Genomic DNA, 25,126 nt, shown 5'->3' with positions numbered 1-25,126 from the left:
AGCATGATTGAAAGAGAGAAAAGAAGAAGACCTTGCCCTTTTCGGGCAAATTTTAGCTGGGCGAGGAAGCATACATGATCGGGAACAATGGCATCGAGCCGAGCGGAGTTTTTTAGGACCTTTTTTTGTCATATGCTGTTGTTTCATTCCTGATGGTGGAGAGGGCAATATGGATGGACGGGTCGCATTGAGAGGGAAATGTGTCGTACATGAGGTCTTTCCAATGCATTTGTTTTGATTTGATTTCTCTAGGGGGCATAACCGTAATAGACTATCTACTATCTACTTGTTTCACGAGAGCTGTGGACCATTGCAAACCAGCCCACTATGTGAACGACCAAACGCACAGTATCAAAGGCAAGCAACGAAGAGCAATCAGAGTTCATGGGAATTCAAAATTGTATGAATTTGAGAAAAACCGGCTAATTTCGCATTTGCCTGAACAAGAAATGCAGTGAGGAACAAACCACCAAAGCTTGCTCACTCGCGGAGCTCTTCAAAAGGTATCTAGAAAAGTACCCCTTCTTCTCGTCATGGTGAAATATCAAGAGAGAGAGGAGGCAACGAAGTGAAAAAGCAAGCAAGAGTGAAGATACCCGGCGGCACAGAGCAAGAAGAAGAAGAAATAATAGAAAAGAGGTAAACGTGTTGTGCCGTAAGTCCGTCCCGTAAAGCCCCCGTCATCCTCCCTCATCACACACCCGTCCCTTTGCGCTACGCAAATTCAGCGTACTCTCAACCTTGGAAACGCCATCGTGGGGATCAAATAGTCCAACATGAACGCATCACACATAACACACAAAGAAGACCACTCTCTCGCCTAACTCAGTACGGCGACGCGACGATATCCTCCTTGCCCAACTTGTACCGACCGCTCTTGGGCGTCGTGATCCGTCCAGAATCCCTGCGGCCCATGCTGAGCTGTGCAAAGTTGCCGGCGATGCTCTCGCGAGTAGGGCGCTTGAGACCCTGCTTGCCGACCATGTTGACCTCGTTGGGGAGGGCGACGATGACGTTCTTGTCCGTTCCGAACTTGAAGTCGTCGGCCTTGACCTCTTCAGCGTAGCGCTTGATGCGGTAGGCGGCCTTGGCTCCGCGCAGGACCTTCTTCAGGCTCCACTCCACAATGTACGGGCCGGTGGCGGTGATGATGCTCGTCTCCTCGACGCCCTCGCCGGCGTTGAAGCGCGCAGGTGTGAATGACACAGGCTTGCCGGTCTCGTGGGCGAACTGGGCAACGTGCTCGGGTGTCAGAGCCAGGCGGCGAGGTTGAGGCTTGTCGGAAGCCGCGAAAGACTTTTCGAAACCAAGCTTGCCCTCGTTCTTGCCAGACTTTTGCATCGCGTCGATGAGCAGGATGTACGTTCGGCAGGTGGCGAGGACCCAGCGACCGTCGGCGGATGTGTCGAGACCGAGAATGGCTTCACCGAGAGCGGGGATGTGGGTTTTGGCGTTGATTCCTAGGCGATCGAAGAGGCGTACATCGCCCTTGTTGGAAGCGACGGCGATGTATCCCTTCTCCGTAGTAGAGATAGCCGAGAAGTCGTTCTTGGAAACGTACTGCTTCAGCTGAGAATCAACCAGCTTGGTGCCGGATAAACGGGGGTCGACGCGGTAGAGGGCATTTTTCGAGATACCAAGGAAGGTCGGCTCGTGAGTCATCTGGGCAAACTTGTTCTCGGGAGCAAAGTTGAGAACAGGAATGTCCTCATGAACATTCCACTCGTCAACGACCTTGCCGTACTCGAGATCCATACGATACAGCTTATTGGGATCCGACTCGTTCTGAAGAATCATGTTGCGATCCTCGTTGTGAAGCATGACCTTCTTGGGGCTGAACAGTGTGCCCTTGGGAGTCTCGACCTTGGAAATGTTGGTGGAGAACTCGAGATTGTTGTTCGCCGTGTGCTTGAAGACGCCGATCTTGGATCCGCGCACGACGAAGGACCGGTCATGCTTGTAGCCAACAGCAAGCTGAGAGTTAACGTTGCCATCTTCGTCCTTGGTCTCAACATCGTCATCCTCCTCGTCGCTGTCGTAATGCTCGCTACGCTGCGCATCATCCTCTGCATCTTCGTACTCCTCTTCCTCTTCCTCCTCCTCCTGCTCTTCGGGTGTATCTTCCATAACCAAATCATTGAAAGCGGAGGTAATGTACTCCTGCTCTCTGTCCGTCTTCTTTTCCCACTTGACCTCGTTCAGCTGCTCCCACAAAGCTCGGAGAAGAGCTTCTTGGAAACGTTCCAAAGTCGGCTGGTCCTTGAAACGGAGCAGCCAAGAGTATGCTGAGCCATCGGCAGAGAAGTGGTTGAAGATGAAGGACAAGAACTCAAAGTTGAAGACAGGGTTGATATCTGCGATAATCGGGATGCCCAACCAAGCGCGGTCCTCGCTTTCGATTTGCAGCCAGTACTCCCACTTTCCAACTTCGGTGACGGTGGCAGTGACAGCGGCAGCTTGCTGGATAAAGGAGCCAGAGGGATGGTCGTAGAAGTGAAGCTCACAGCTCTCTGTAGCGTACGTGTCGAGAGCCTCTGGGGCCTCCGCTGACTTCGGAGGGCCAGTCGGCTTGGACTTCTTCTCCGGTGTGATAGGCATCTTCGCCGGCGTCTTCGTAGGGGTCTGGACAAGTGATTGCTCTTCCTTCTTTGTGGGTGTGATCGGGTCTTGCGGCACAAACAGACTGTCGGCAGACTCGATTGATCTAACGAGAGTAGGGCTGTGGATGGGACTTGCGGGAGGAATCGGCTGCTCGTCCTCAAATTCGAATTGCTTCAGGTCGACTTCGGATGCTGTTGTATGCGGCTTGCGGTATTTACGCTCGTACTGGCACTCCTTGGCGACCCGCTCGAATTGCGCGACTTGACCAGGAGACACAACGTTGTCGCAGACGAACTCGTAGACGTCACCAGTATCACCACTCAGGTCTCTCCAGGCCAGAATCTTCTCCTTGCCTTCCCGAATCTCGATGCGGAAGTGGAGGGCCTCGTCAAGCAGGAAGGTCTTTTCGTCTCTTTCGGCGGCGGCAAGTGCGTCGATCTCGGCGTCCTCTCCTTCCTCCTCGGCTAGAAGTTCGGCCTCGCCTTCCTCGTAGACTCTCTGTACCACGAGCTGGTATTGGAAATCCTGCGCAGTTCGTCGGATGCGGGCAGCTGCGTCCTTGAAGATGAGTTCGGAGTAGCCCTTTGGCGAGAGGGGGCGAACGAGGTAGAGTTGTCCTTGGGGGAGCTCGATGAGAGATTCTTGGTTGCTAGATCCAAAGATAAGTTTGCCAACTGGAAAAGAGAAAAGTTGTTAGCATGTACTTGAGGGCTCTGAGAAATCGCAAACGGGCGCGGCAGTAAGAAGGTGGAAAGGCGTTGATCGCGAAATGGTAACAGAAAATGACGCCCAACGAACGCTTCACATGCGCCTCGCCGTCGGTCGCGGGATAAGGCTAAGCGGCGCGGCGAACGCTCCGAGTGATAGGTGAGTAGCGGGGTAAACTTACCGTTTCTGAGGACAAACATCTTGAAGTTTGGGTCTTGTTTGGAAAGCTGTGTTGATCGTGGGCAGAGAGCTCTTGCGACGTGGTTTTGTATTTCTGCAAAGCAAGCCCGGCCGCTGGGTTGATCAAAAGGACAAAGAGACGGAAAGTCCCAGACCTTGGCCACGAAACAAAAGTGATCAGGCACTAGGGAAGAAAATGCGTCATAAGAGGGAGCTTTTGAGTTGGGGTTCAGATGATGGAGGGGTGAAATGGCCTGTGGCTGTGCACGTCCCTTTTTCCTTCCAATTTTTTTGCCACGGCAACACAAGGTCCCTGAGCCACGGTGCCACGGGACCGGGGTATCACGTGGGGCCCCCCGGCAGCGGCCGATCCAGACCCACCCGGACCCTTCTATCCTGCTAGGCAGTACCCTTCCAGCTTCTTTGCCATTGCTTCACAGACATATCGCCACTGCGAGACAAGAGAATCAAGGTGTTGGAGGCCTCAGATTTGTCTTCAATAACGACACTCAGACTTGTGGCAGTAATTCTTGCGCTTCAACAAACGACAAGAAGGCTATACATCATTTGTTGGCACGTCTAACAGGTGTCACCGGCTTACACGTGTGTAGACGCCGGCACCCGGAGGGTGATGGGTGACAAGGATCGTTTGGTGAAATCCCATCCTCAATTTTTCATCAAAGTAGAAATCAGTATTCTGCGCTCGGAATACAATGTTTCCAGACATATCAGGTGTCCCCAGAAACAATCTGCTGCCTTAAGAGTTGAGTAGTACTCCAAAAGACATGGTGCTTTGGCCACTGAGGAAACCCCGAACCATTTACGAGGCAGCTAGCTCAGTGAGTGACGTTTTGAAACATCTTTCACTTGAAGAAAATCGAATAAGGGAACGCAATCTGGTGCAGAATGCCCAACAACAACTATCATTCTATACAGTTCTTTGAGATCACTACGTCCTACGCATGTTTCAATAGTGAGTAGAGCCCGATGCTGAAAGATATCAAATGAACAGAAGGAAACAAAACTCTTCAACCCAGAGTAATCACAGCTCCTCAGCCACGGGCGCCTCCTTCTCAATTTGGCCCAGTACCTCCTGCGCACCATCGACCTCGATCTTCTCCTCGAGTGTCTCCTTGGCCTCTGAGAAATCGTCGGCAATCAACTTTGCAATGTTCATCCCCATCAAGGCGCTGGTCTCCATACACGAGATGAAGCTTTCGACGCCCGAAAGATAATAAAGTCCGTCCCTCAGGATGGGGTCTTGGAAAGTGACACGCGGGTATTCAATGGGGTACGAGTTGAACACATGCGGGTAATACCAAGAGATGGGTTCAACAGTGCGCTGGCCAGCTTCCTCTGACTTTTTGCCCGCAACAATGGACGCCGGCACTTCAACGCCAAGCAGCTTTGACAGGAACTCTGCCGTCACCTTCTTAGGAGAGAAGATCTTGTAGAGAAACTCGTCCTTGAGAGTGTCGGGGTTTGTAACGGTTCTGAGGGTGCTGACAGAGTAGAAGCCAGCCTTGCCAGCACCTTCAGAGCCAGCTTTTGCCTCGTCATCAGGCCCGAGCGTTGTCAAGACTGAGTCGGGTGCCTTGGAACCAGGCTCGAGACCAAAGTACTCTGGGGAGAGGTGGAACGGTGAGGCGAAAAGGGTAACGTGAAGCTTGGTGTAAGGAACCTCATCAATCTTGTGCTGGAAAAGATCCTCTGAGACACTGATATCTCCATACTGCCAAGGAGTCGCAATGACGACGTTGTCGAAAGCAATCGGGTACTGGTTCGACTCTGCCTCGGCTTCAGCACGAGCGTCTTTGGTTGAAAGTAGATACTTGGAGCTAGAAGGGCCAGACTTCACGGCGATTGATGTCACCGAAGTGTTGCGATGCAATGTTGCGTTACTCCTTTGAAGCATTGCCTGGAAAACCTGCCAGTTGCCTCCAATGACTTGCCGAGCGCCTTCAGGGGCAAGAGAGACCATGGTCTCAAGGCCATGGATATACTTCAGGTTTGACGCATAGTTGACTCTGGTGGCTGCCTGGATGATATCGTGGGAGAAGAGCTCACTGATCTATCACAAATCGATTAGTATACGAAAAATCAGGCAGGATCATGTTGTGCTTACATCGTTGTTGGCGAGAAACTGCTCCCCGGTAACGGAAGTTGCCTTCAAAAGATCCAGCTCGAATACTCTTTGCGTGAGCGATCGGAAAGGAAAGTGAGGTTTCTCATAGAGCTGCAAAAAGGTCGCAACGGTCGACTGCACGAGCTTCTGCGCCTTGTACGGGGCGGTGCCGTACTTCCAGAAGAGCTTGGCCAAGTTCCACCAATTCCAGGAACTATCATCTTGGGAAAAGACAAATTTCTCACCGTCCCAAATGCCCAGGAAGCCATCACTGCCAGACTCTGGCTCTTTCAGGGGAAGACCAAAGTTGATACTGGCATTATAGATGATGTGATTGGCCTCGATGAAGATGGAAGCGCCCAGCTCAACTGGTTCGAGCGGGTTGCCGTAAGCGTCGACGGTCAACGTCCGGCCTCCTACTCGATCGGTCTTTTCAAACACAGTAATGTTGACGGGAAGACCTTCGGCTTCGGCGAACTTTTGGAGGTAGTAGGCCGCGGAGGAACCACCGGCACCCGCTCCTACATACCGTGTAAGTACTGGGTTGAACGGCGACGCGCTAAGGTCATGGACAAATCGTCGGAGCTTCAAAGGTTTTCATGAAGCAGGGTTCACGTACCAATGATGGCCACTTGCTTCACGCCATTCTCGGTGACAACCTGCTCAAGCTCAGTCGCAGGAACGGATTGTGTCAAGCTGAGCGCGGACAGCACAGCTGAGAGCTTGGACCCCCACATGATGTCGCGTAGATTGAAGACTACAAGTAGCGAATCACAGAACTAGATGAAGACGATGAAAGAAGGGAGAGATAGGAATGACTGGTCAGGAACAACTGTGTCAGCGATACGTTTGAGTACGCTTGGAAGATGAACAGGATGAAAGGAGAGCATGAAATAGATTCGTCATTTGTGAGGTGTCTCCGGCGTGTCTCCGGGAGGTCCCCAAATGAATTAAACTCAGGGTGAGTAAACAAACCGCTGCTTTACTTTGGTAGCTCTGGAATTTAGTCCAGTTGAAGCTCGCCTTTGGTACGACCAACGGAGATGATGCAGCAAGAAACTGAACGGGAGGCGGTAAATGGGCCGTCTATAATACTCTCCTTTATTCTATACATGAGGTTATTCAGTAAAGGACGGTCTAAGTATGAATTCTGGATCTTGGTAGATAGCCACTTGGCCTTCGCAACCAAAGAAAAGATGTCACCGGCACAAGCTTGGGGTAAAGCAGCGGTGTATTCTTGGGGCGAAAGTTTCATTGCAGTGGTCCTCTGGCGGACCCCTAAGTCCCCACGTCCCGGTCTCCCGTTCTCAGCTTGCATTCGCCCCATCAGGAGGCTCTAACGACGCACGGTTCATAGAACGGCGGGATTGCTGACAGATGCGGCAGCCATTCACACCTCACTAAATACATATTCCCCTACGCATGCAGCTATGCTTATAGAGAGAATTAGTCAAGAATGGACCACTGTAGGTGCCAGGCACCCACCACCACCAAGCTGGCAATTAGGTAGTGAGCCAGCACCTTCTACCAGCGTCTGACCGCCTGCCACCTCGAGGCAGAAAAAAAGTCACCAGCAGAGTCCCGCATCTGAAGCTCCCGGGGCCAGGTCAATCTCGAGAACACTCCACGTCAGGTCGCTAATCCAATAACTTTACCGACTGATACCCCCTCACGAACCCCTCGACGACCTCAAGCCAACATGTCTGCGGCGCAACTGCTCAACCCCAAGGCCGAATCGAGGGTGCGCGACCCTTGTCCTGACGATATTTGTTTGTATGCTAACGGCTAGTGCAGCGGCGGGGTGAAGCCCTGAAGGTCAACATCAGCGCTGGTGAAGGCCTCCAGGATGTCCTCAAGTCCAACCTCGGCCCTTTGGGCACTATCAAGATGTTAGTCTGTCGCTGTTTATGTCTTCAAATTAGATGCTAACATTAATAGGCTTGTCGATGGCTCCGGTCAAGTGCGAATAACTACCCCTCTTCCCCTGAATCCCCACCGCTAATGCGCCGCCGAACAGATCAAGTTGACAAAAGATGGAAACGTCCTCCTCCGCGAGATGCAAATTCAAAATCCTACCGCAGTCATGATTGCTAGAGCTGCGACGGCACAAGATGATATTTGCGGAGACGGCACGACATCAGCTGTCCTGTTGATCGGAGAGCTCCTCAAGCAGGCGGATCGTTATATCTCAGAAGGACTGCATCCTAGAATTATTACGGATGGTTTCGAGATCGCCAAGAACGAGGCGTTGAAGGTGGGCATCTATCGAACACGGATACTTGGATAGCGGTGCTGACGGACGAATAGTTCCTTGACGGCTTCAAGCTCGAGAAGGAGGTCGACCGCGAGTTGCTTCTCTCCGTGGCCCGCACGTCGCTTTCCACGAAGCTTAACTCCAACCTTGCGGCCAAGCTCACCCCCGATATCGTCGATGCTGTTCTCGCCATCTACCAGGCACCTGCCAAGCCGGACCTGCACATGGTCGAGATCATGAAGATGCAGCACCGGACCGCCTCCGACACCCAGTTGATCAAAGGTCTTGCCCTCGACCACGGCGCCCGCCACCCCGATATGCCCAAGCGCCTTGAGAACGCCTACATCCTGACGATGAACGTCAGCTTGGAGTACGAGAAGTCTGAGATCAACTCTGGATTCTTCTACTCTAGCGCAGAGCAGAGAGACAAGCTGGTGGAGAGCGAGCGTCGTTTCGTTGATGCTAAGTTGAAGAAGATTGTCGAGCTGAAGAAGGAGGTTTGCGGAAACGACCCCACCAAGAACTTCGTCATCATCAACCAGAAGGGCATTGACCCTCTTTCTCTCGACGTACTGGCCAAGAACGGCATTCTCGCCCTCCGCCGTGCCAAGAGAAGAAACATGGAGAGACTGCAGCTCATCTGTGGTGGTGTTGCACAGAACAGTGTTGACGACCTGTCACCCGAGTCTCTGGGATGGGCTGGTCTTGTCTACGAGCAAACTCTGGGCGAGGAGAAGTACACCTTCATCGAGGAGGTTAAGGAGCCCAAGTCCGTCACCCTGTTGATCAAGGGACCCAATGCACACACCATTACTCAGGTTACGGACGCTGTCCGTGACGGTCTGCGCAGTGTCTACAACATGATTGTGGACAAGAGCGTTGTCCCGGGTGCTGGTGCTTTCCAGGTTGCCTGCGCAGCACACCTCAAGAGCGACGCCTTCTCCAAGACGGTGAAGGGCAAGGCCAAGTGGGGTGTCGAGGCCTTCGCCGATGCTCTGCTGATTATTCCCAAGACTCTCGCTGCCAACGCCGGTCTTGACATCCAGGATGCTCGTAAGTGCACAGTACGCTTGCCTTTTGAAGAAGATTCACTAACATGTCACAGTTGCTGCTATGCAGGATGAGCACGCGGATGGCAACATCGTTGGCTTGGACCTGGCAACGGGCGAGCCGATGGACGCAGAGCTCGAGGGTATCTTCGACTCCTTCAGAGTACTCAGAAACTGCATCGCCTCAAGTTCGAGCATTGCATCCAACCTGCTTCTGTGCGACGAACTCTTGAAGGCGAGACAGATGGGCAGAGCGGGAGGCCCTGGCCCTGGTATGGACGGCCCTGAGGAGTAAAGAGTTTGATGGATTCCAATATTAAAAGTGTTGGCACGGTAGACAAAAGGCGTTGATCTTAGATCTGTCAAAGCTGAGAGCCGGAATGATATCCAACTATGAAGACAATTCCTGCATTCCATTTCGTGAAGTGTGTTAATTCAAAGTGGTTGGGGCATGTCAGTCAGGGGCAGCCTTCATCGTTTGCTACCCCTCGCTGGAGGAGGGCAAGTGAGGAGCGATAAGATAAGCCCCGCATCGAAATATTTCGAGAGCCAAAAAATCTTGACCCCACGTAGCCAGCCCAACCCGTCAATCTGGCAGCCCATACCGATTTACACAACCATGGCAGATTACGACAGTGATTCCTCCGAGCAGGAGTTCACCGAGACCAACGTGTTGCTCGGTTACGCCAGCAAAGACGCCGACGATGACACCATCAGTCGTCTTGGTGGTCAACCAGTAAGTTCTCCTTTGCCGCCGCGCATCGACAAACAGAGATGACAGCCCCCCAAATTGACTGACACACGGTTGTTTTCACTTGTAGGAATGGTTGAACCCCGAACAACCAGCCTCAGCAGCCCTGGCGCGGTGTCAAGTGTGCAACGAGATCATGGTCCAGCTTCTCCAACTCAACGGCGAGCTCCCCGAGAAGTTCCCCGGCCACGAGCGCCGCCTGTACGTCTTCGCCTGCCGCAAATCCACCTGCCGGCGCAAGCAGGGCAGCATCCGCGCTGTGAGAGGTGTCAAGGTATCCAAGGAAGCGCAAGCAGCGGCAGCAAAGAAGGCGGAAGCGAAGCCTCAGAAGAAGGTGGAGGAGAAGGAAGAGCCCAAGAAAGACGTCAGCTCGGGACTGGGAACCGCGCTTTTTGGCGGCGGTTCCGGTGCAGCGAACCCATTCGGAGGCAACGCGAACCCGTTCAGCACGGGCGCCTCTTCAAGCAGCAGCCCCTTTGGCACCGCCGCCCCGTCGAACCCGTTTTCTACCCCCGCCGCCGCCGACGAGCCCACGCAGAAGAAGGAGGTGGCCAAGGACCCGGCCGAGTCCCTCCCCAAGACCTTTGCCGAGACGCTGAACCTCAACAACCCGCAAACGCCTTCCGGGCCGCCCCCACCGCCAGAGCCGTGTCCCGCGGCCGACGCCCTGCCTAAGCCGTACCCGATTTCCTACCTCGCGGACGCCGAGTTCGAGACGCTCGACCCGGAACCTATGCCCGTGCCGCAGAACGCGCGGATGGAGGTGGACACCGAGGGTGGTAGCGGCGCTGGTGGGGGAGGCGACATGAAGGACGTCTTCGAGTCGTCCATGGACGCGGCGTTTCAAAAGTTTGCGGACCGCATGGAGCAGAACCCGGAACAGTGTATCCGCTACGAGTTCAACGGCACGCCGCTGCTGTACTCCAAGGCGGATGCCGTGGGCGCGAAGCTGGGCGCCGCTGCCGGCAGTGGTGGAATGACGCGGTGCGGAAACTGTGGTGCCAGGCGCGTGTTTGAGGTGCAGATGACGCCGCATGCCATCACCGAGCTCGAGGCGGAGGAGCTGTCGCTTGAGGGTATGGACTGGGGTACCATCATTGTCGGCGTTTGCGAGGCGGATTGTCAGCAGCGCGGTGTCGAGGTTGGTGAGGCAGGGTATCTTGAGGAATGGTGTGGTGTTCAGTGGGAGGAGCTTTCAAAGCGATGAGAAAATTATGTGCTACACGACGATGATAAAAAAGGGGACAGGCAGGGACAAAGATTTTGCAGCACATCAAAATAATGAGAAGAAAAAGAAGCGTTTTACACGACATTTCAAACATTGTGGCATGTCTCATATTCAGGGATATACTCTATGGCCCCCGATTCCAAAGTCAAAAGTGAACGCCGGTAATTTTTGCCGCCATGCTCTCTTCCAGCCCTAACTCCATGTACGGAGCTATTAGCAGCCAAGGGTTGTGATATCAACCCTTGCGTCCCCTTCTTCTGTTCATCCTCACACCGAAGCCCAAGTCTGCGATTTCTCTTCTTATTTTTCAGAAAAGTACTTCTTTTACGCAGTCTCCTCCCATGATCTGCGAAGAATCCTCGAAAACATGTCGACGTTGACGTCCTCCCTGATCTCAGACTTCTTGGCCTCGTTCTCGGCGTTCTTGGGGATAGTAACGACGCCATTGTCGCCAACGGTCCAGCCGGCAACCTCGGTGACGAACTTTGCGGTGGCGTCGCCGTCGAGGCCGAGCCACGACTCGAGCTGGGACAGGCTGACCTCGCGGAAGGCCTGGGCGATCGAGTTGGCAATGTTGCTGCGGATGAGGTCCTCGAAGCCTGAGATGTCGGCAATGAGGTCGGCGCAGAGGTCATCGCCGTCAATGGTGTTCCAGAAGCGGGCGTACTGGGAGCCCTCGAGCTGGCTGTTGAGGGTGCGCAGCTTGGCGACGGCCTCGTGGAGCTCGCCCTGGGCGATGGTGGAGGGGTTGATGAGGTGCAGGGCGAGGGTGAACTGCGGCGAGGGGAACTGGGTCATGGCCTTGACGAGGATGTTGGTGACGACCTCATCCTTGAGACGGTCGGGGTTAAGCTGGTACCTGGAAGGAGAGAGAAGACAAAGTGGTCAGCTGTCGAGTTCCATGATGATGTAGGCTCGTATCCAAATTGTGTCTCAATATTGAGTTCCGGTATCGTTCAGTTAACACCATGTGCTGACTTCAGTTGCGACTGAGGGGTTCATGACGGAACAACCAGTGCATGTCAGGTAATAGGAAACGTTTACACGATCATCATATAAACCGGCGCAAGACCAAGCAAAGGGGTCCGATGCCACCGACGTGTACAAAAAAGACGCGTGGTGGTGGTCGAGTAGGCATGTTGGAGATTGCGACTCACAGCTTCAGGAGTGTCCGGTTCGCATTGCAATCGCAGTACTTCTGCTCGCACTGCTCCTGCAGGTAGGACTCGAGGTTGACGACAGCCTCAGGGTTGTACCGCTCGAGGCCATTGATGATGTTGACAATGTAGTCGGGCCGCTCGGGCGGATCTTCGCCGTTCAACATGATTGCTGGTTTTATGTGCGGCGTGGGGGGGTGTGAGAGGGTGGTTTTCGAGGTTCGGCGGGTTAGGAGAGGTATCGTGGAGGGGAAGGAAGAAATCGGTGCCGCTGGTGGGGCTTGGGCCGCCCTGGCGAAAGATTTCCAAAAGTTCGAGTGTGTTGTTGTGTGGAAGTCGCTTGGGTCGTCAAATGAGGTTTAGCGCCGGAGCAAGGGGAAAGGTGTGGCCGTTTCTCCTTCGAAGGTAAACCAGGACACCTTACCTAAGACGATGGATCCAAGGGTTCTGCTGACTAAGGGAGCAAGCTACCGGTACAGGGGTGGCTGGGAAGGTGCACGTACCCTCTTGTTCGGTTCGCAGGCAGCGGCGTCATTGACTGAGACTGTTACAGGGTTGAGCTAAGGTACCTCAGCGGACAGCTCAGTGATGAACTAACAACATTGAGCAGATGGAAAGAGAAGGAAGTAAAATTCCACTGGGCAGTTCGTGATGATAACACGAAGTTTCATTTGCATCTGTTCTCACTAGAATCATCATCCGAAGCTTTCCACGCACTAAGTTCCTGCATTGAACATCATCATCACCATGCCCAGCCCAAGTAAGAAGAGGAAACTGAACGATCAGTCGTCAACCGGAGTACCTTCGAGAGGTCTGGAATACTTCTTCTCTAAGCAGAAGCAGAACGGCACATCGTCACTGAAACCCACAACGGAACCTGCTCCTGAAGCCATATCGAATGGCACGGGATCCGCCGACCAGCAGCCGGAGTTGACGGATGAGGAGCTTGCCAGGAAGCTGCAAGCGGAATGGGATGCCGAGGTGCAGAATGAAAGAGCAGAATCTACGCCATGTCCTGAGCCAGTAAATGACCCAAGTTTACGGTTGAATGAGACTAATGGAGAGGAACCTATCGAGGCAAAGTCTGGACTGAAAGGGTCGCCGACATCCTCGGTTCTGCCAATTGTTACGCCAAAGACGAAGACGCTGTCACTATCTTCCGTGGCAAATGCTGAAGACACGGTTTCAGCAACCATTCCTCTGGACCAAAGCCCACTGATATTTGATCCTTCGGAATATGTCCCTCGGCTGAAGGAATCATGGGCAGCTGAGGGAGGGCACGCTTCATACGCATTCCTCACCCGATGCTTCATTTTGGTATCCGCTACACAAAGTCGGATTAAGATTGTGGATACTCTAGTCAACTGTATCAGAGTACTGATTGAAGCTGACCCGGAGAGCCTACTGCCCGCGGTCTGGCTTGCAACAAATTCCATCTCGCCCCCTTACATCTCCTTAGAGCTCGGTTTGGGGGGGTCAGCGATTTCCAAGGCACTGAAGCAGGTGTGTGGATTAGACGGTCGCTCCCTAAAGACACTTTACGACAAGCACGGTGATGCCGGGGACGTTGCATTCGAGGCCAAGAAGAAGCAAAGCTTTACTCTGCGGAAACCGAAGCCCTTGACCATCAAGGCTGTCTACCAATCACTAGTCAAAATTGCTAATAGCCAAGGTAACGGAAGCGGCGAAGCAAAGCAGAGAATTGTCGATCGACTTCTACAAGATGCCCGCGGTGGTGAAGAGAGCAGGTTCATTGTACGAACATTGTGTCAACATGTAGGTTTTGATTTTGTAACAGCCTTTTTATCAAATGTCTAACGTCGGTAGCTACGTATTGGTGCTGTCAAAACCACCATGTTGATTGCTCTCTCAAGAGCCTTATTCCTTTCTAGACCTCCGGGAGCTGAGTTCCCACTACGATCAGTCAAGGACCTCCAAAAACTAAAGAAGGAAGAGCTCGCTGAAGTATGGAGCAGGCCAGAGGAAATACTAAAGGCCTGCTTCGCGCGGCGCCCCAACTACAACGATCTTGTACCCGTCTTATTGGAAATTGGCGTCTGCGACGAGCTGTTACTTCGTTGTGATTTAACGCTGCACATACCACTCCGGCCCATGTTGGGAAGCATCACGAGAGACCTTTCCGAGATGCTCACGAAACTCCAGGGCAGAGACTTTGCTTGCGAGTTCAAGTATGACGGCCAAAGAGCTCAGATTCACTGCGATGAAAGCGGCAAAATTTCCATCTTCTCAAGACACCTCGAGCTGATGACGGACAAGTACCCCGACTTAGTCGCATTGATGCCCAAGGTTCGCGGCGAAGGCGTCAACAGCTTTATTATGGAAGGCGAAGTGGTGGCCGTGGACAGCGAGACGGGAGATTTGAAGAACTTCCAGACGCTGAGCAATCGCGCGCGGAAGGATGTCGCTATTGGCAGCGTGCAAGTCAACGTTTGCATGTTCGCATTTGACCTCATGTTTCTCAACGGACAACCCCTACTGAACCGGCCCTTTCGAGAAAGAAGGGAGCTCCTGCGATCGATGTTTATCGAAGTTCCCCGCCAATTCACCTGGGTGAAGAGCCTGGATGCTACGTCGCAAGACTCGGATGCTGTATTGGAGTTTTTTAAGGCGGCAACCAATATCAAGTGTGAAGGCATTATGGTCAAAATCTTGGACAACTTGACAGATGTCCCCTACCATGGTGACGGCGCAGTAGATGCCGATGGCGAGGTTGCCGAGGAACCCAGAACGCCTTCAAAGTCAAAATCACGAAGCAAAGGCACCAAGGGCGAGGAGGGCGCTCCGAAGAAGAAGGGCAGACGCAAGCCTCTCTTGGCCACATACGAGCCCGATAAGCGACTAGACTCGTGGCTAAAGGTCAAGAAGGACTACAACTCAAGCTTTGAGACGTTGGACATGATTCCGGTAGCCGCCTGGCACGGACAAGGCCGGAAGTCCAAATGGTGGTCGCCAATCCTCATGGCCGTCCGCAACGAGGACAGCGGCGCCCTCGAGGTCGTGTGCAAGTGCATGTCGGGCTTTACAGACGCCTTCTATAAGGCGAACAGGGAACACTACGACGACGGCGAGCTAAGCGAGAGGCAGAACACGCGCACCCAGAAGCCCGCGTTTGTCGAGTACTCTGGTCCCGAGCCTGACGTGTGGTTCGAGCCTCAGGAGGTGTGGGAGATGGCGTTTGCGGACATCACTCTGAGTCCGACGTACACGGCCGCCATTGGGCTCGTCAGCGACGAACGAGGGTTGAGCCTGCGATTCCCTCGATTTTTGAAGAAGCGCGAGGATAAGAGCATGGACGAGGCGAGTACGAATGAGTTTCTTGCTGGTTTGTGGAGGAAGCAGGAGGCGAAGGCGCCGACGAAGGAAGGGCAGGGCGATGTTTTGGACGAATTTGAAGAGTAATACTGGATAATCAGTCGAGATGTTGATCTGTAAGCTTGCGTTGATGTTATGACAGAGTTGAGGATATCATTGTGCTTCAGTGGCCACGGGATCGGCAGGAATGCACGATATGGAGGGGTCCTCGGAGCCGATGTCTTCTCCTGGTGACGTTCGGAGATAACTCCAGCAGCTTGCCTCTTTGCCTTTCTGGCTGCTTGGCACTGTCAAATGACCAGAGAATCCGGGGTTAGAGGAGTAGGTGTTGTTGACAGCGACAGAAAGTTAATATGAACAAACACACCACAAACATTATTTTTCAAAATACCCAATAGCTCGTGGCCATACTCGGGCGTGAGAACTCTGTAACACATCGAATCATAAACGAGTCTTCTCGAGTCCATCCCGCATGGGCCGGTGAAATAATGTCTTCATATGAGAAGGTCGTGCAGCCCGAGGCGTACCCGTTGAAGAGGACTGCTCATTGTCCGAATAATGATCTTCCAGTCCTCATATATCGTGATGTTCTCCAGTCACTTAACGAGGAGAGCGCATCAGAAAGACTTCAGCGTCACGGCTGGGAGAAGAAGGTAAGAATTCTGGCTTACTAAGTCTCCGTATACTCATTTGACGTCGTTATTAAAGAGTCTTTTACCTATAGGGAACTTGGGGGACTATCAGCCTGAAGCACTTTCACCCAAACACTCACGAGTGTTACGGCAGGTCCATCGATCCCCTTGAATCATTCAACTCCGTTAACCCATGAAGCAGGCGTCTTTCAAGGCAGCTCCGAGCTAGTCTTTGGCGAAGGGGTCTCGGATGACGTTGGCAGCGGAGTACGATGTATAGTGCGAGCCGGCGATGTCGTCGTCGTCCCAGCAGGCGTAGGGCATGCCTCTGTCTCAAAGGCGGAGGGAGCAGCAGATCCTGTTGAGGGAGAGCCCGAGTATCGATATGTTGGAGTGTATCCCAAAGGTTCACCTCATTATAAATACGAAATCGGCAAGAAGAAGTTGGAGGAGAAGAGCGGGCTGATAGAAGAGGTTTCCGCTGTTCCCGTACCGCCCAATGATCCCTTGTACGGGATTGATGGGCCGTTGGTGAGGATTTGGAATAACTCAAGAGGAATATTCGCGTCTGTTGGGGAGGCACCCAAAGAGAATAACTTATGATGGCGTACAGTAGTTACGATTTGAGACGGACGTGGAGACGGAGGTCTCCGCATTGGCCAGGGGTAGTATCAGCAGCCGTCGCCTGCAAAGCAAAGGATCAAACAATGTTCATTGATATCAGGGCCTGTGTCAAGGAGCCTGGCGCGGTGCTTTTTCGTATCGCATTGCCTACGACTATAGTAGTCCTTGCACATCTTCCACATCTTCTTTGTGCCTTCAGGTGACTCATTAATCTGATATCATGCTCGTATACTCGTTGCAGCAACGGCTATGAGTCTCAGTAAGTCGTGAATCGGCGGTACCAGGGCCTGACCCTGTCCTCAACGAGCACCACTCTCCCAGTTGCCGGTGGAAGAGGTCGCCCGCATATGTTCAACTTCGTCCTTGCAAGCGCGAATTCCCTGTCATGCTGCGGGATGTGTCTCGCACGACTAATTTCTTCGCCTGCCTATGACTCTGCTGCGGATGGTGTTGTTGCGGGGCGCATCATCTTGGACCGCAGAGCCCTGAAGCAGGCTTTGCGAACCTCTGGATACCCAACGCGGCGGGCATTCATCGAGAAGCTCGACATCTGTGGTTCAACCTAACGAACACTATTGGTCGACTGTGTTGATTCATTTCACGGCATTCATCCTCTGAGCAATCAAGCTGAAGATAGTCACAGAGCTCATGAAGAGGACTGCGTTATAAAACTGCATGACTGGTAAGTTTAGGGACACCATGGAGCTGTTTGACACCGACTCACTGCTTTCCTAGACACTTCCCGCTCTTCATCATCCGTTCTTGCCTCGATGAACAAACGACGCAGGTTGGGCAATGTGGCCTTAAAGAGACTTGTCAGATGCCTTCATTCACTAGATGAACGGAAATGGCTTACCATGGTGATTTATTTAGTGGTTGGTATTATTGGCAGTGTTTCAGATCGCGGGCCTGGGCCGAATTTCTTAGCAAATTTTGTTTGCTGAAAGGGATAAAAGCTCCGTAATGCCGTGGAGGAGCCGGAGAAGTATAACAAAAAGTGAGGTCAAGGGCAGCAGATGGAAATGGCGATGTTGCAATGAGCTCATCAATGTTTACTTGCCTTAGAGCTTGGTACCTTGTACCTCTGTAAAAGAGTTTCCGATAAAACAACAGGCCCGATAGTTGCATGTGCATCGCTGTGGAGTCGCCAAGGAGGATGGAGCGACATTCATTTAGCGAATCGGAGCAGTGCAGCGCCCAGCACTGCTGCCAGGCTGGCCAGGCTGGGATTAAGGTTAGGGGTGCATTCCACTGCCAGGTACTTCTTCGACCACCTCATCCTCTTGGCGACTACCGACGAGGTGCATTCACTGCATCCCCCGGACACCTACGACGAGCAAAAGCAAGCGGACTGCTGTTGAATACCGAGACTTTACCTTTGGATGAGCTTGTCCAGGTCCTGATCGGACTGGCTATCTCTCTCATCTGCCAGATCGCCTCTAGCCCCCTCCGACAACACACCCTAAATCACCATACCCCCTACCTCGAGCACCTCCCGACACCATGGCGGTCAATCGGATTCGTGGGGCCTTTGCTGTCCCGAGGAAGGGAGAGACCTTTGAGCTGCGGGCAGGCCTTGTCTCTCAATATGCCTACGAGCGCAAGGAATCCATCCAGAAGACGATTATGGCGATGACGTTGGGCAAGGACGTGTCTGCTTTGTTCCCCGATGTCCTGAAGAACATTGCGACAGGCGACCTGGACCAGAAGAAGCTGGTTTACTTATACTTGATGTTAGTCCGCAGTCGAAACCGATCTGCTGCCTAGGCGAGGCATCTAAAGCGACTACTGACAGCATACAACAGGAACTACGCGAAATCGCATCCAGATCTCTGTATTCTTGCCGTTAATACTTTCGTACAAGATTCCGAAGACCCGAATCCCCTCATCCGTGCGCTAGCGATCCGAACGATGGGCTGTATTAGAGTCGACAAGATGGTGGATTACATGGAAGAGCCGCTGCGGAAGACACTACGAGACGAGTCGCCATACGTTCGAAAGACGGCCGCGATTTGTGTCGCCAAACTCTTCGATCTCAACCCATCAATGTGCATAGAGAACGGCTTTTTGGAGTCACTGCAGGAGTTGATTGGGGACCCGAATCCTATGGTTGTCGCAAACTCGGTCCAGGCGCTTTCAGAGATCACCGAAACCGCACCAGAGACTCGAGCACTTGTAGTGACACCGGCCACACTGAAGAAGCTGTTGATGGCTCTCAACGAGTGCACGGAATGGGGTCGCGTCACTATCCTGACCACACTGGCCGACTATCCTGCTGCGGATACCAAGGAGTCTGAGCACATTTGTGAAAGAGTTGCGCCACAGTTCCAACACGTCAACCCCAGCGTGGTCTTGGCCGCCGTGAAGGTGGTCTTCATCCACATGAAGGCAGTTAGCCCGGAGCTTGTGCGATCATACCTAAAGAAGATGGCGCCGCCTCTTGTCACGCTTGTGGCGTCTGCTCCTGAGGTGCAGTATGTTGCTCTGCGCAATATTGACCTCCTCCTGCAGGCTAAGCCCGATATTCTTAGCAAAGAGCTGCGAGTCTTCTTCTGCAAATATAACGATCCCCCCTACGTCAAACTTCAGAAGCTCGAGATCATGGTTCGGATAGCCAACGAGAAGAACTTTGACCAACTCCTCGCAGAATTGAAAGAGTACGCTTTGGAGGTCGATATGGACTTTGTCAAGCGCGCCGTCAAGGCCATTGGCCAGGTTGCGATCAAGCTCGAGAGTGCCAGTCAGAAGTGCGTCAACGCATTGTTGGACTTGATTGCCACCAAGGTCAACTACGTTGTGCAGGAGGTTGTGGTGGTTATCAAGGATATTCTCCGCAAATACCCTGGTTACGAGGGCGTCATCCCCACGCTCTGCAAGTATATCGACGAGCTGGACGAGCCAACGGCAAGAGGATCGCTGATTTGGATTGTGGGAGAGTACGCTGAGAAGATCAACAACGCCGACGACATTCTGGAAAGTTTCGTGGAGGGTTTCATGGAGGAGTTCACACAGGTTTGTCGATTCATTCCAGATATTCAAAGACACCGCTAACTTTCAGCAGACTCAACTCCAGATCCTGACTGCTGTGGTCAAACTCTTCCTCAAGAAGCCCGGCAGCAACCAGGGACTGGTCCAAAAGGTGCTTCAGCAGGCTACGACAGACAACGACAACCCAGATATCAGAGACAGAGCTTACGTCTACTGGCGTCTATTGTCAGGCGATTTGGATGTCGCCAAGAATATTGTCCTGTCTCAGAAGCCCGCCATTACCACAACAATGACCAGCCTTCCCCCTGCTCTCCTCGAGCAACTTCTCGCAGAGCTTTCTACTCTGGCGTCGGTGTACCACAAGCCACCAGAATCATTTGTCGGCAAGGGTCGCTATGGAGCAGACGAGATTCAGCGTGCGGCCATCCGCGAACAACGGCAAGAGGCGGCCGAAAACCCCATTGCTGCGTCAGTGGCAGCTGTGGCCAACGGCAACGCCAACTCACAAAACAACATCGAAAACCTTCTCGATATCGACTTTGACGGTGCTGCCCCTGCATCAGCCGAGCAGCAGAGCAACATCAACACCCCAGACAGAGTGGCCAGCCCTGCGGGAGGTGGTAACTCGAGTGCCATGGCTGACATGATGGGTTTGTTTGATGCTCCTCCGCCGCAGCAACAGCAGGCGGCCAACCCGATGAGCCCTGGAGCAGGTGGTGGCGGCATGAATGACATGATGAACGGCTTCGCTGGGCTCGACTTTGGCAACACAGGGTCCGGGCAGCCCTTGCCGGCGGGCATGCAGTTACACCAGCCTGCACAACCTCAAGGTGGCGAAGGAAACGGGAAGAAGACGAATGAGGACTTGCTTGGGTTGTTCTAGATCTCTTGCTCATGGAGCTGGTTCATTGGGGAGTCCAGGCATGCTGTTAGGAGTAGGTTGATAAATGACAAAGAACGAAGCCACGAAAAGCCTGCTTCTGCTTTTCTGCTTTCCGCGAAAACCTCATGTATATACTCGAAAAGGGGGGCGTCTAGACCAAACACTTATCGCGCCATCCTCCCAAGATGCCTCCATGTTCTTCTTTTTGGATCTCATGCGTGGCGTCTCTTTTCCCGCCTTGTATAGGGACGTATCGCCCTGTGTATATGTCCATGTCGCCCCAAGCGGCCCAGTCATCTCCGTGTTCGGCGCGAAGTGACAACTGATGATGCATAATGCTCCCCTCTCCCCAACCGGGGCGGCCAGTCCAGTCCAGCTCCAATTCCGGTGCGATGTGTCTTGTCCCATTTTCCCTTTTTCTTCACTGCGCAACACCCTCCACCCTGCCGCCGACAGTCCCGTCCATCGGCGGGCCGTCGCTGCCTCCGCCGGCGGCGGCTCTATCGCGCTCCCACTCGGCGGGCGTCTGGCACTTTGCGCTCCAGGCGTGGATCTGGGCGATCTCGTCCTTGAGGGCGGCGTTGACGAGGCGGTGGCGCTTCAGGGAGGTTTGTTTCTCGAAGGCGGGGGAGACGATCGTCGAGGTGAAGGCTTGTCCGCAGCCGCCTGTTTGATAGAATGTTTTAGTTAGGAGGAAGCCCAGAATGTCGCATAATGGTGGTTTCGCATGGGTCGGTGAGGTGTGCTGGGCGCGACAGACGATGCGCGGGCGAGTACATTGATTTCTAACATGGCGGGGCATGACGTGGGGGGGTTTTCGGTTGAGGGAGTGCATGCTGGCGACGAGCGAAGACATACCTGACATATCCGAGATCTCGACGTGAATTGCCTGCAGACGCTCGGTGAGGGCCTGCTTTAGCGAGGCCTCTGTTATTTGGTTTGCCATCTTGTATGTGATTGTGAGGGTATCTAGTGGTTTTCGGGAAAGAGTGACGATCGGGTTCCGGGGGGTGGCAGCTTTGGGTTGGGAGATTGTCGAAAATCAGAGGTGCTTGGTTCTGCGGTGGGTTTCCTGTGGTGGGCGGCGTGGCTTGGGTCGGCGATTAGATTGATTAGATGGTGGGGTTCTTTTTTTTGAAAGTGTCAGGCGGAGTGGTTCCGTCATTGGGGATCTAAGGTAAGTTTGGTGGCTTCCATTCGTCTTGGGGACTTTGTTGGAGATGCTGCACTTCCTTATGGATTGCTGTACTGCCATGGCCCTTTGATCCGAGCGCATCGAACTTGGATTGCCCTGTTTATCTTGTTTGATCTCACAATTTCCTTTGCATCCTTTCCGTGTGAAGCAAAGCGTCATCTAACGTCCACTACGGTCTTAGGCATTCCGATCAACGAGATGGAGGTGGTCTCACCACGGGCAAAGAAAGACCTTTACTGATATAAAGTACTTCAACGCATTAACCGCTGCTTTGAGCTTTGAATCACGCACCATGAGCAGGTCCCCATGCTCACGTCCACGGGTCATTGTATGCAATTCAGAGAGTCGTAGATCCGAATCTGTACATCTCCAGTTCGTGATTCTGCCAATCTGATGCTCGCCAGTGCCTCTTCTTTCTCGCGTTGCATTGTGACATGGGATAGATTGCAACCGATGAGGTGATGCAGTCTTCTCGCCAGTACTGGATGTCCCTTGTACTTCAACCTCACACCATGATGGGATACAGCAAAGAATACTGGGTTTATCAGTAGAAACTACCATTGTAGGACCAAAAGCCTGGAACCAATCAACCCGCTGCATGCTGCTCGCATTCGTGATCGAACATTGCCAGAGGCGTTATAGATAAACAAGAACGGGTGACCAGTCCATGCGCCCCAGGATTACGCCGACTTGCCCTGTGCACAAGTTTAAACCGGTTCATTCCAATAGATATAGCCATTGGAATTAGCGACTATCATCGCCTCTATTACGATGTACACGATCCGACAGACCTACGCAAGCGTGCACTCCTGACGCTTAGATTTGATGAGTAAGGAAGTATTTAAAGGCGAGTTTGGGTCGGGCTCTGCTCTAGCTCAGAACATATGAGAAGATATCATATCTGAAAGTTCTTTTGTGTAGTTGAAGCCCTCTCTTTCACAAGCTATAGGTACTGTAAAAGTCATTCAGGAGAAAGAACCCTCAGCAAGAACCATAGATAGATAGGTTTCATGCTCTACAACTAGAAATTTGAGTACCTTTTTTTTTTTTTACCTCAACAGTTTTCGATTTAGATTTAGGAGTTAGTACTAATCTCGAAGTTCTTTTCATGTCATAGACACTGAGTCCCATACCTTAGAGAGAGAAGGGACATAAATCATCAATATATCAACAATATATCACCCAACTGCATCATAAACATGCAAAAATGGCAAAACAATTAGATAATTCCGAAACCGAGAATCGAACTCGGGGCTATGCCTAACCTCTCACTGAGGATGAGAGGGCATCATGTTGGCCACTACACCATATCGGATTGATGGTTGTTGACAGACCGGCGAAGACTTTGCACCAAGTACTGTGGGTGGATTGGCGGTCTCCGCTTTCGGATACTTACTCGCTCCTTCACCATGCGCGTACCCATGCAAGGCAGTCAGCCACTGCATGCGCGCCCGTGGTAGACGTGGAGTCTCATCGTGACAGAGAAGCTTGAGGATGAGATTTGGCTGAGTTGATGATGAAAAAACAGGTCTGTCTCAATGTTGACGAAAGAAGAGTCAAGCAAGAGAGGTTTAGTTGACGACACGCAGGTCAACACTGAAGCAACTCGGAAGGCACGACTTGGAGGGAAGTGGGGGTATGTGTCATTGCGGGGCTTATGTCATTCAGTCAAAACACTAATGACAGAAGACATCTTCGTATGCATTTAATGGATATTTGAATGAAGCTCGAGCTCTGCAACCCCTCTACAACATTACCTCATACCACGACACCCAATTTCAAGGCTTAGAGAATTTAGGAACTTGAGCGTGTTGTATGTCAATCGATTTCGAAAGAAGCAAGAGTCTGTTTGATCCTTTTCTATCTGAACTCTACAAGAGAAGCTATGCTCACTGGTTTCAGGACGCCCATCCAGTCAATGAGCTTCAAGCTTGCTAGGGCATCAGCGCATATAAGTCGACGGTCTTGCGGGTCTACAGCTTCACTTCGGCTTCAGTCCTTGAACATCTCCACGACAGTCCACAACTCTGCTTCTCATTTCTCGACAGCATCTTGCCTTCATCAGACTCATCTTGCCACAACGAATATCAAAATGGCGGCTAGCAACAAGTACTCCTCTGCAGGCTTCACCGCCCAAGTGGTGGCTGCCATGCGCAAGCAGTAAGTCTCACCATCACCTCTCAGCCAAACACAGACCAATTAAAACTAAATCGTCTCACACAGCTACCCTGAAGAGATTGCCGACAGGAGATGGGACAATGTCGGTCTTCTCCTGGATAACATCGTGACCACCACAACCGCCACGCAAAAAAGCCCAGTCGTCCTCCTCACTAACGACCTCACCTACGCCGTCGCCGAAGAGGCAGTTCAGAAGAAAGCGAGCGTCATCGTGAGCTATCGTAAGCTCCGCCCCCGAACTGACTTATAACCCACTATTCCCCTCCATCATCTGACAATCTCCCTAGACCCCTTCATCTTCTCGGGCCTCAAGTCTATCACAACAAAGGACCCCCAGCAAGCAACTCTCCTGCTCCTCGCCTCCAACGGCATCGCAGTCTACTGCCCCCATACCGCAGTCGACGCTGCCCCCAACGGTCTCAACACCTGGCTCGGCGACATCGTCTCCGGCGGGCCCGCCTCCTCCTCCTCGACCGCGGCCCCCTCCGACCGCACCGTCATTACTCCTCACGCCTCGCCCCCAGCCGGCTTCGAGGGCTCAGGCTACGGCCTTCTCTGCACCTTCCGCCAGCCCGAGTCCCTCGCTGACATCATCCGGCGCGTAGCCTCCCGCGTAGGCATGCGCCGCGTCATGGTCGCCTCGCCGGACCCGTCGACAATCTCGATGGCGCGCGTGGGCGCCGTGGCCGTGTGCGCGGGCAGCGGGTGGGACGTTGTGAAGAGTGCGGCCGCGGACGTGGTTGTCACGGGCGAGATGAGCCATCACAATGCGCTTAAGGCCGTGCAGGAGGGCAAGACGGTTGTTGCTGTGTTCCACAGCAATTCGGAGAGGGGGTACCTTACCGAGGTGATGAAGCCCCTGTTGGAAGGAGAGCTGAAGCAGCAGGAGCATGATGTGCAGGTCCTCGTCAGCACGGCTGACCGGGATCCGTTTGACATTGTGGACGTTTCCGAACTGTAAGTCGATCTGTGAATCGAACGTTCGAGAGGGAAAACGATGTCTTCAAATGCTTAGGAGAGAATTGAGCTCACACTCGGGGGTCGAAGACAAGCTCGAAGCAGCCATCTCTAGATAGCTGACGACGTTACCTTCCTTTCGAACGATTCGAGTCCCGTGTCGACATCGCTGCGATGGCTAAGCCATACCGCCGAGGACAGATATGCCTTATTTGTGCACGTAAGGTCCGACTTGATCCGTGAAGATGCTGTTACGTGGACTGAAGTGATGAAGTAAATCTGT

At 52.9% G+C, this 25,126-nt stretch overlaps 9 protein-coding genes and 1 non-coding gene across 10 annotated transcripts; 5 read left to right on the top strand and 5 right to left on the bottom strand.

Annotated features, from left to right (window-relative positions):
* Nucleotides 1-825: 825 nt before the first annotated feature.
* On the bottom strand, nucleotides 826-3,509 carry CLUP02_06510 (VID27 cytoplasmic protein; the record flags this gene model as incomplete). The annotated part of the gene is made up of 2 exons (XM_049285509.1): nucleotides 826-3,275; nucleotides 3,491-3,509. 2 exons carry the CDS (start codon nucleotides 3,507-3,509, stop codon nucleotides 826-828), a joined length of 2,469 nt encoding a protein of 822 aa, XP_049142652.1.
* Nucleotides 3,510-4,531: 1,022 nt separating this feature from the next.
* On the bottom strand, nucleotides 4,532-6,351 carry CLUP02_06509 (prenylcysteine oxidase; the record flags this gene model as incomplete). The annotated part of the gene is made up of 3 exons (XM_049285508.1): nucleotides 4,532-5,560; nucleotides 5,615-6,135; nucleotides 6,234-6,351. 3 exons carry the CDS (start codon nucleotides 6,349-6,351, stop codon nucleotides 4,532-4,534), a joined length of 1,668 nt encoding a protein of 555 aa, XP_049142651.1.
* Nucleotides 6,352-7,044: 693 nt separating this feature from the next.
* Nucleotides 7,045-11,092, top strand: CLUP02_06508 (T-complex protein 1; the record flags this gene model as incomplete). The annotated part of the gene is made up of 12 exons (XM_049285507.1): nucleotides 7,045-7,146; nucleotides 7,221-7,355; nucleotides 7,409-7,503; nucleotides 7,553-7,574; nucleotides 7,632-7,868; nucleotides 7,922-8,921; nucleotides 8,974-9,208; nucleotides 9,255-9,337; nucleotides 9,386-9,422; nucleotides 9,491-9,653; nucleotides 9,739-10,813; nucleotides 10,938-11,092. The coding sequence occupies 12 exons, from the start codon at nucleotides 7,045-7,047 to the stop codon at nucleotides 11,090-11,092; spliced, it is 3,339 nt and encodes a 1,112-aa protein (XP_049142650.1).
* A 128-nt stretch (nucleotides 11,093-11,220) lies between these two features.
* On the bottom strand, nucleotides 11,221-12,220 carry CLUP02_06507 (eukaryotic translation initiation factor 3 subunit K; the record flags this gene model as incomplete). The annotated part of the gene is made up of 2 exons (XM_049285506.1): nucleotides 11,221-11,755; nucleotides 12,054-12,220. 2 exons carry the CDS (start codon nucleotides 12,218-12,220, stop codon nucleotides 11,221-11,223), a joined length of 702 nt encoding a protein of 233 aa, XP_049142649.1.
* Nucleotides 12,221-12,800: 580 nt separating this feature from the next.
* On the top strand, nucleotides 12,801-15,473 carry CLUP02_06506 (DNA ligase I; the record flags this gene model as incomplete). The annotated part of the gene is made up of 2 exons (XM_049285505.1): nucleotides 12,801-13,829; nucleotides 13,881-15,473. The coding sequence occupies 2 exons, from the start codon at nucleotides 12,801-12,803 to the stop codon at nucleotides 15,471-15,473; spliced, it is 2,622 nt and encodes an 873-aa protein (XP_049142648.1).
* Nucleotides 15,474-15,874: 401 nt separating this feature from the next.
* CLUP02_06505 (uncharacterized protein) lies at nucleotides 15,875-17,208 on the top strand (the record flags this gene model as incomplete). Its single annotated transcript, XM_049285504.1, has 4 exons — nucleotides 15,875-16,019; nucleotides 16,221-16,527; nucleotides 16,884-16,901; nucleotides 17,124-17,208. 4 exons carry the CDS (start codon nucleotides 15,875-15,877, stop codon nucleotides 17,206-17,208), a joined length of 555 nt encoding a protein of 184 aa, XP_049142647.1.
* Nucleotides 17,209-18,145: 937 nt separating this feature from the next.
* On the top strand, nucleotides 18,146-20,513 carry CLUP02_06504 (uncharacterized protein; the record flags this gene model as incomplete). Its single annotated transcript, XM_049285503.1, has 3 exons — nucleotides 18,146-18,375; nucleotides 18,448-19,654; nucleotides 19,704-20,513. 3 exons carry the CDS (start codon nucleotides 18,146-18,148, stop codon nucleotides 20,511-20,513), a joined length of 2,247 nt encoding a protein of 748 aa, XP_049142646.1.
* A 421-nt stretch (nucleotides 20,514-20,934) lies between these two features.
* Nucleotides 20,935-21,459, bottom strand: CLUP02_06503 (BolA-like protein; the record flags this gene model as incomplete). The annotated part of the gene is made up of 2 exons (XM_049285502.1): nucleotides 20,935-21,179; nucleotides 21,372-21,459. 2 exons carry the CDS (start codon nucleotides 21,457-21,459, stop codon nucleotides 20,935-20,937), a joined length of 333 nt encoding a protein of 110 aa, XP_049142645.1.
* A 1,476-nt stretch (nucleotides 21,460-22,935) lies between these two features.
* CLUP02_tRNA086 lies at nucleotides 22,936-23,023 on the bottom strand. Its single transcript has one exon. It is a non-coding gene; the product is annotated as a tRNA-Glu (tRNA).
* A 500-nt stretch (nucleotides 23,024-23,523) lies between these two features.
* Nucleotides 23,524-24,847, top strand: CLUP02_06502 (uncharacterized protein; the record flags this gene model as incomplete). The annotated part of the gene is made up of 4 exons (XM_049285501.1): nucleotides 23,524-23,555; nucleotides 23,611-23,868; nucleotides 23,932-24,107; nucleotides 24,174-24,847. The coding sequence occupies 4 exons, from the start codon at nucleotides 23,524-23,526 to the stop codon at nucleotides 24,845-24,847; spliced, it is 1,140 nt and encodes a 379-aa protein (XP_049142644.1).
* Between the last annotated feature and the right edge of the window lie 279 nt (nucleotides 24,848-25,126).

This window comes from Colletotrichum lupini, chromosome 3, assembly GCF_023278565.1.
Source record: "Colletotrichum lupini chromosome 3, complete sequence".
Classification (NCBI taxonomy): Eukaryota; Fungi; Ascomycota; class Sordariomycetes; order Glomerellales; family Glomerellaceae; genus Colletotrichum; species Colletotrichum lupini.
Note: the sequence above shows the minus strand (reverse complement) of the source record. Positions and strands in the feature narration are given on the sequence as shown.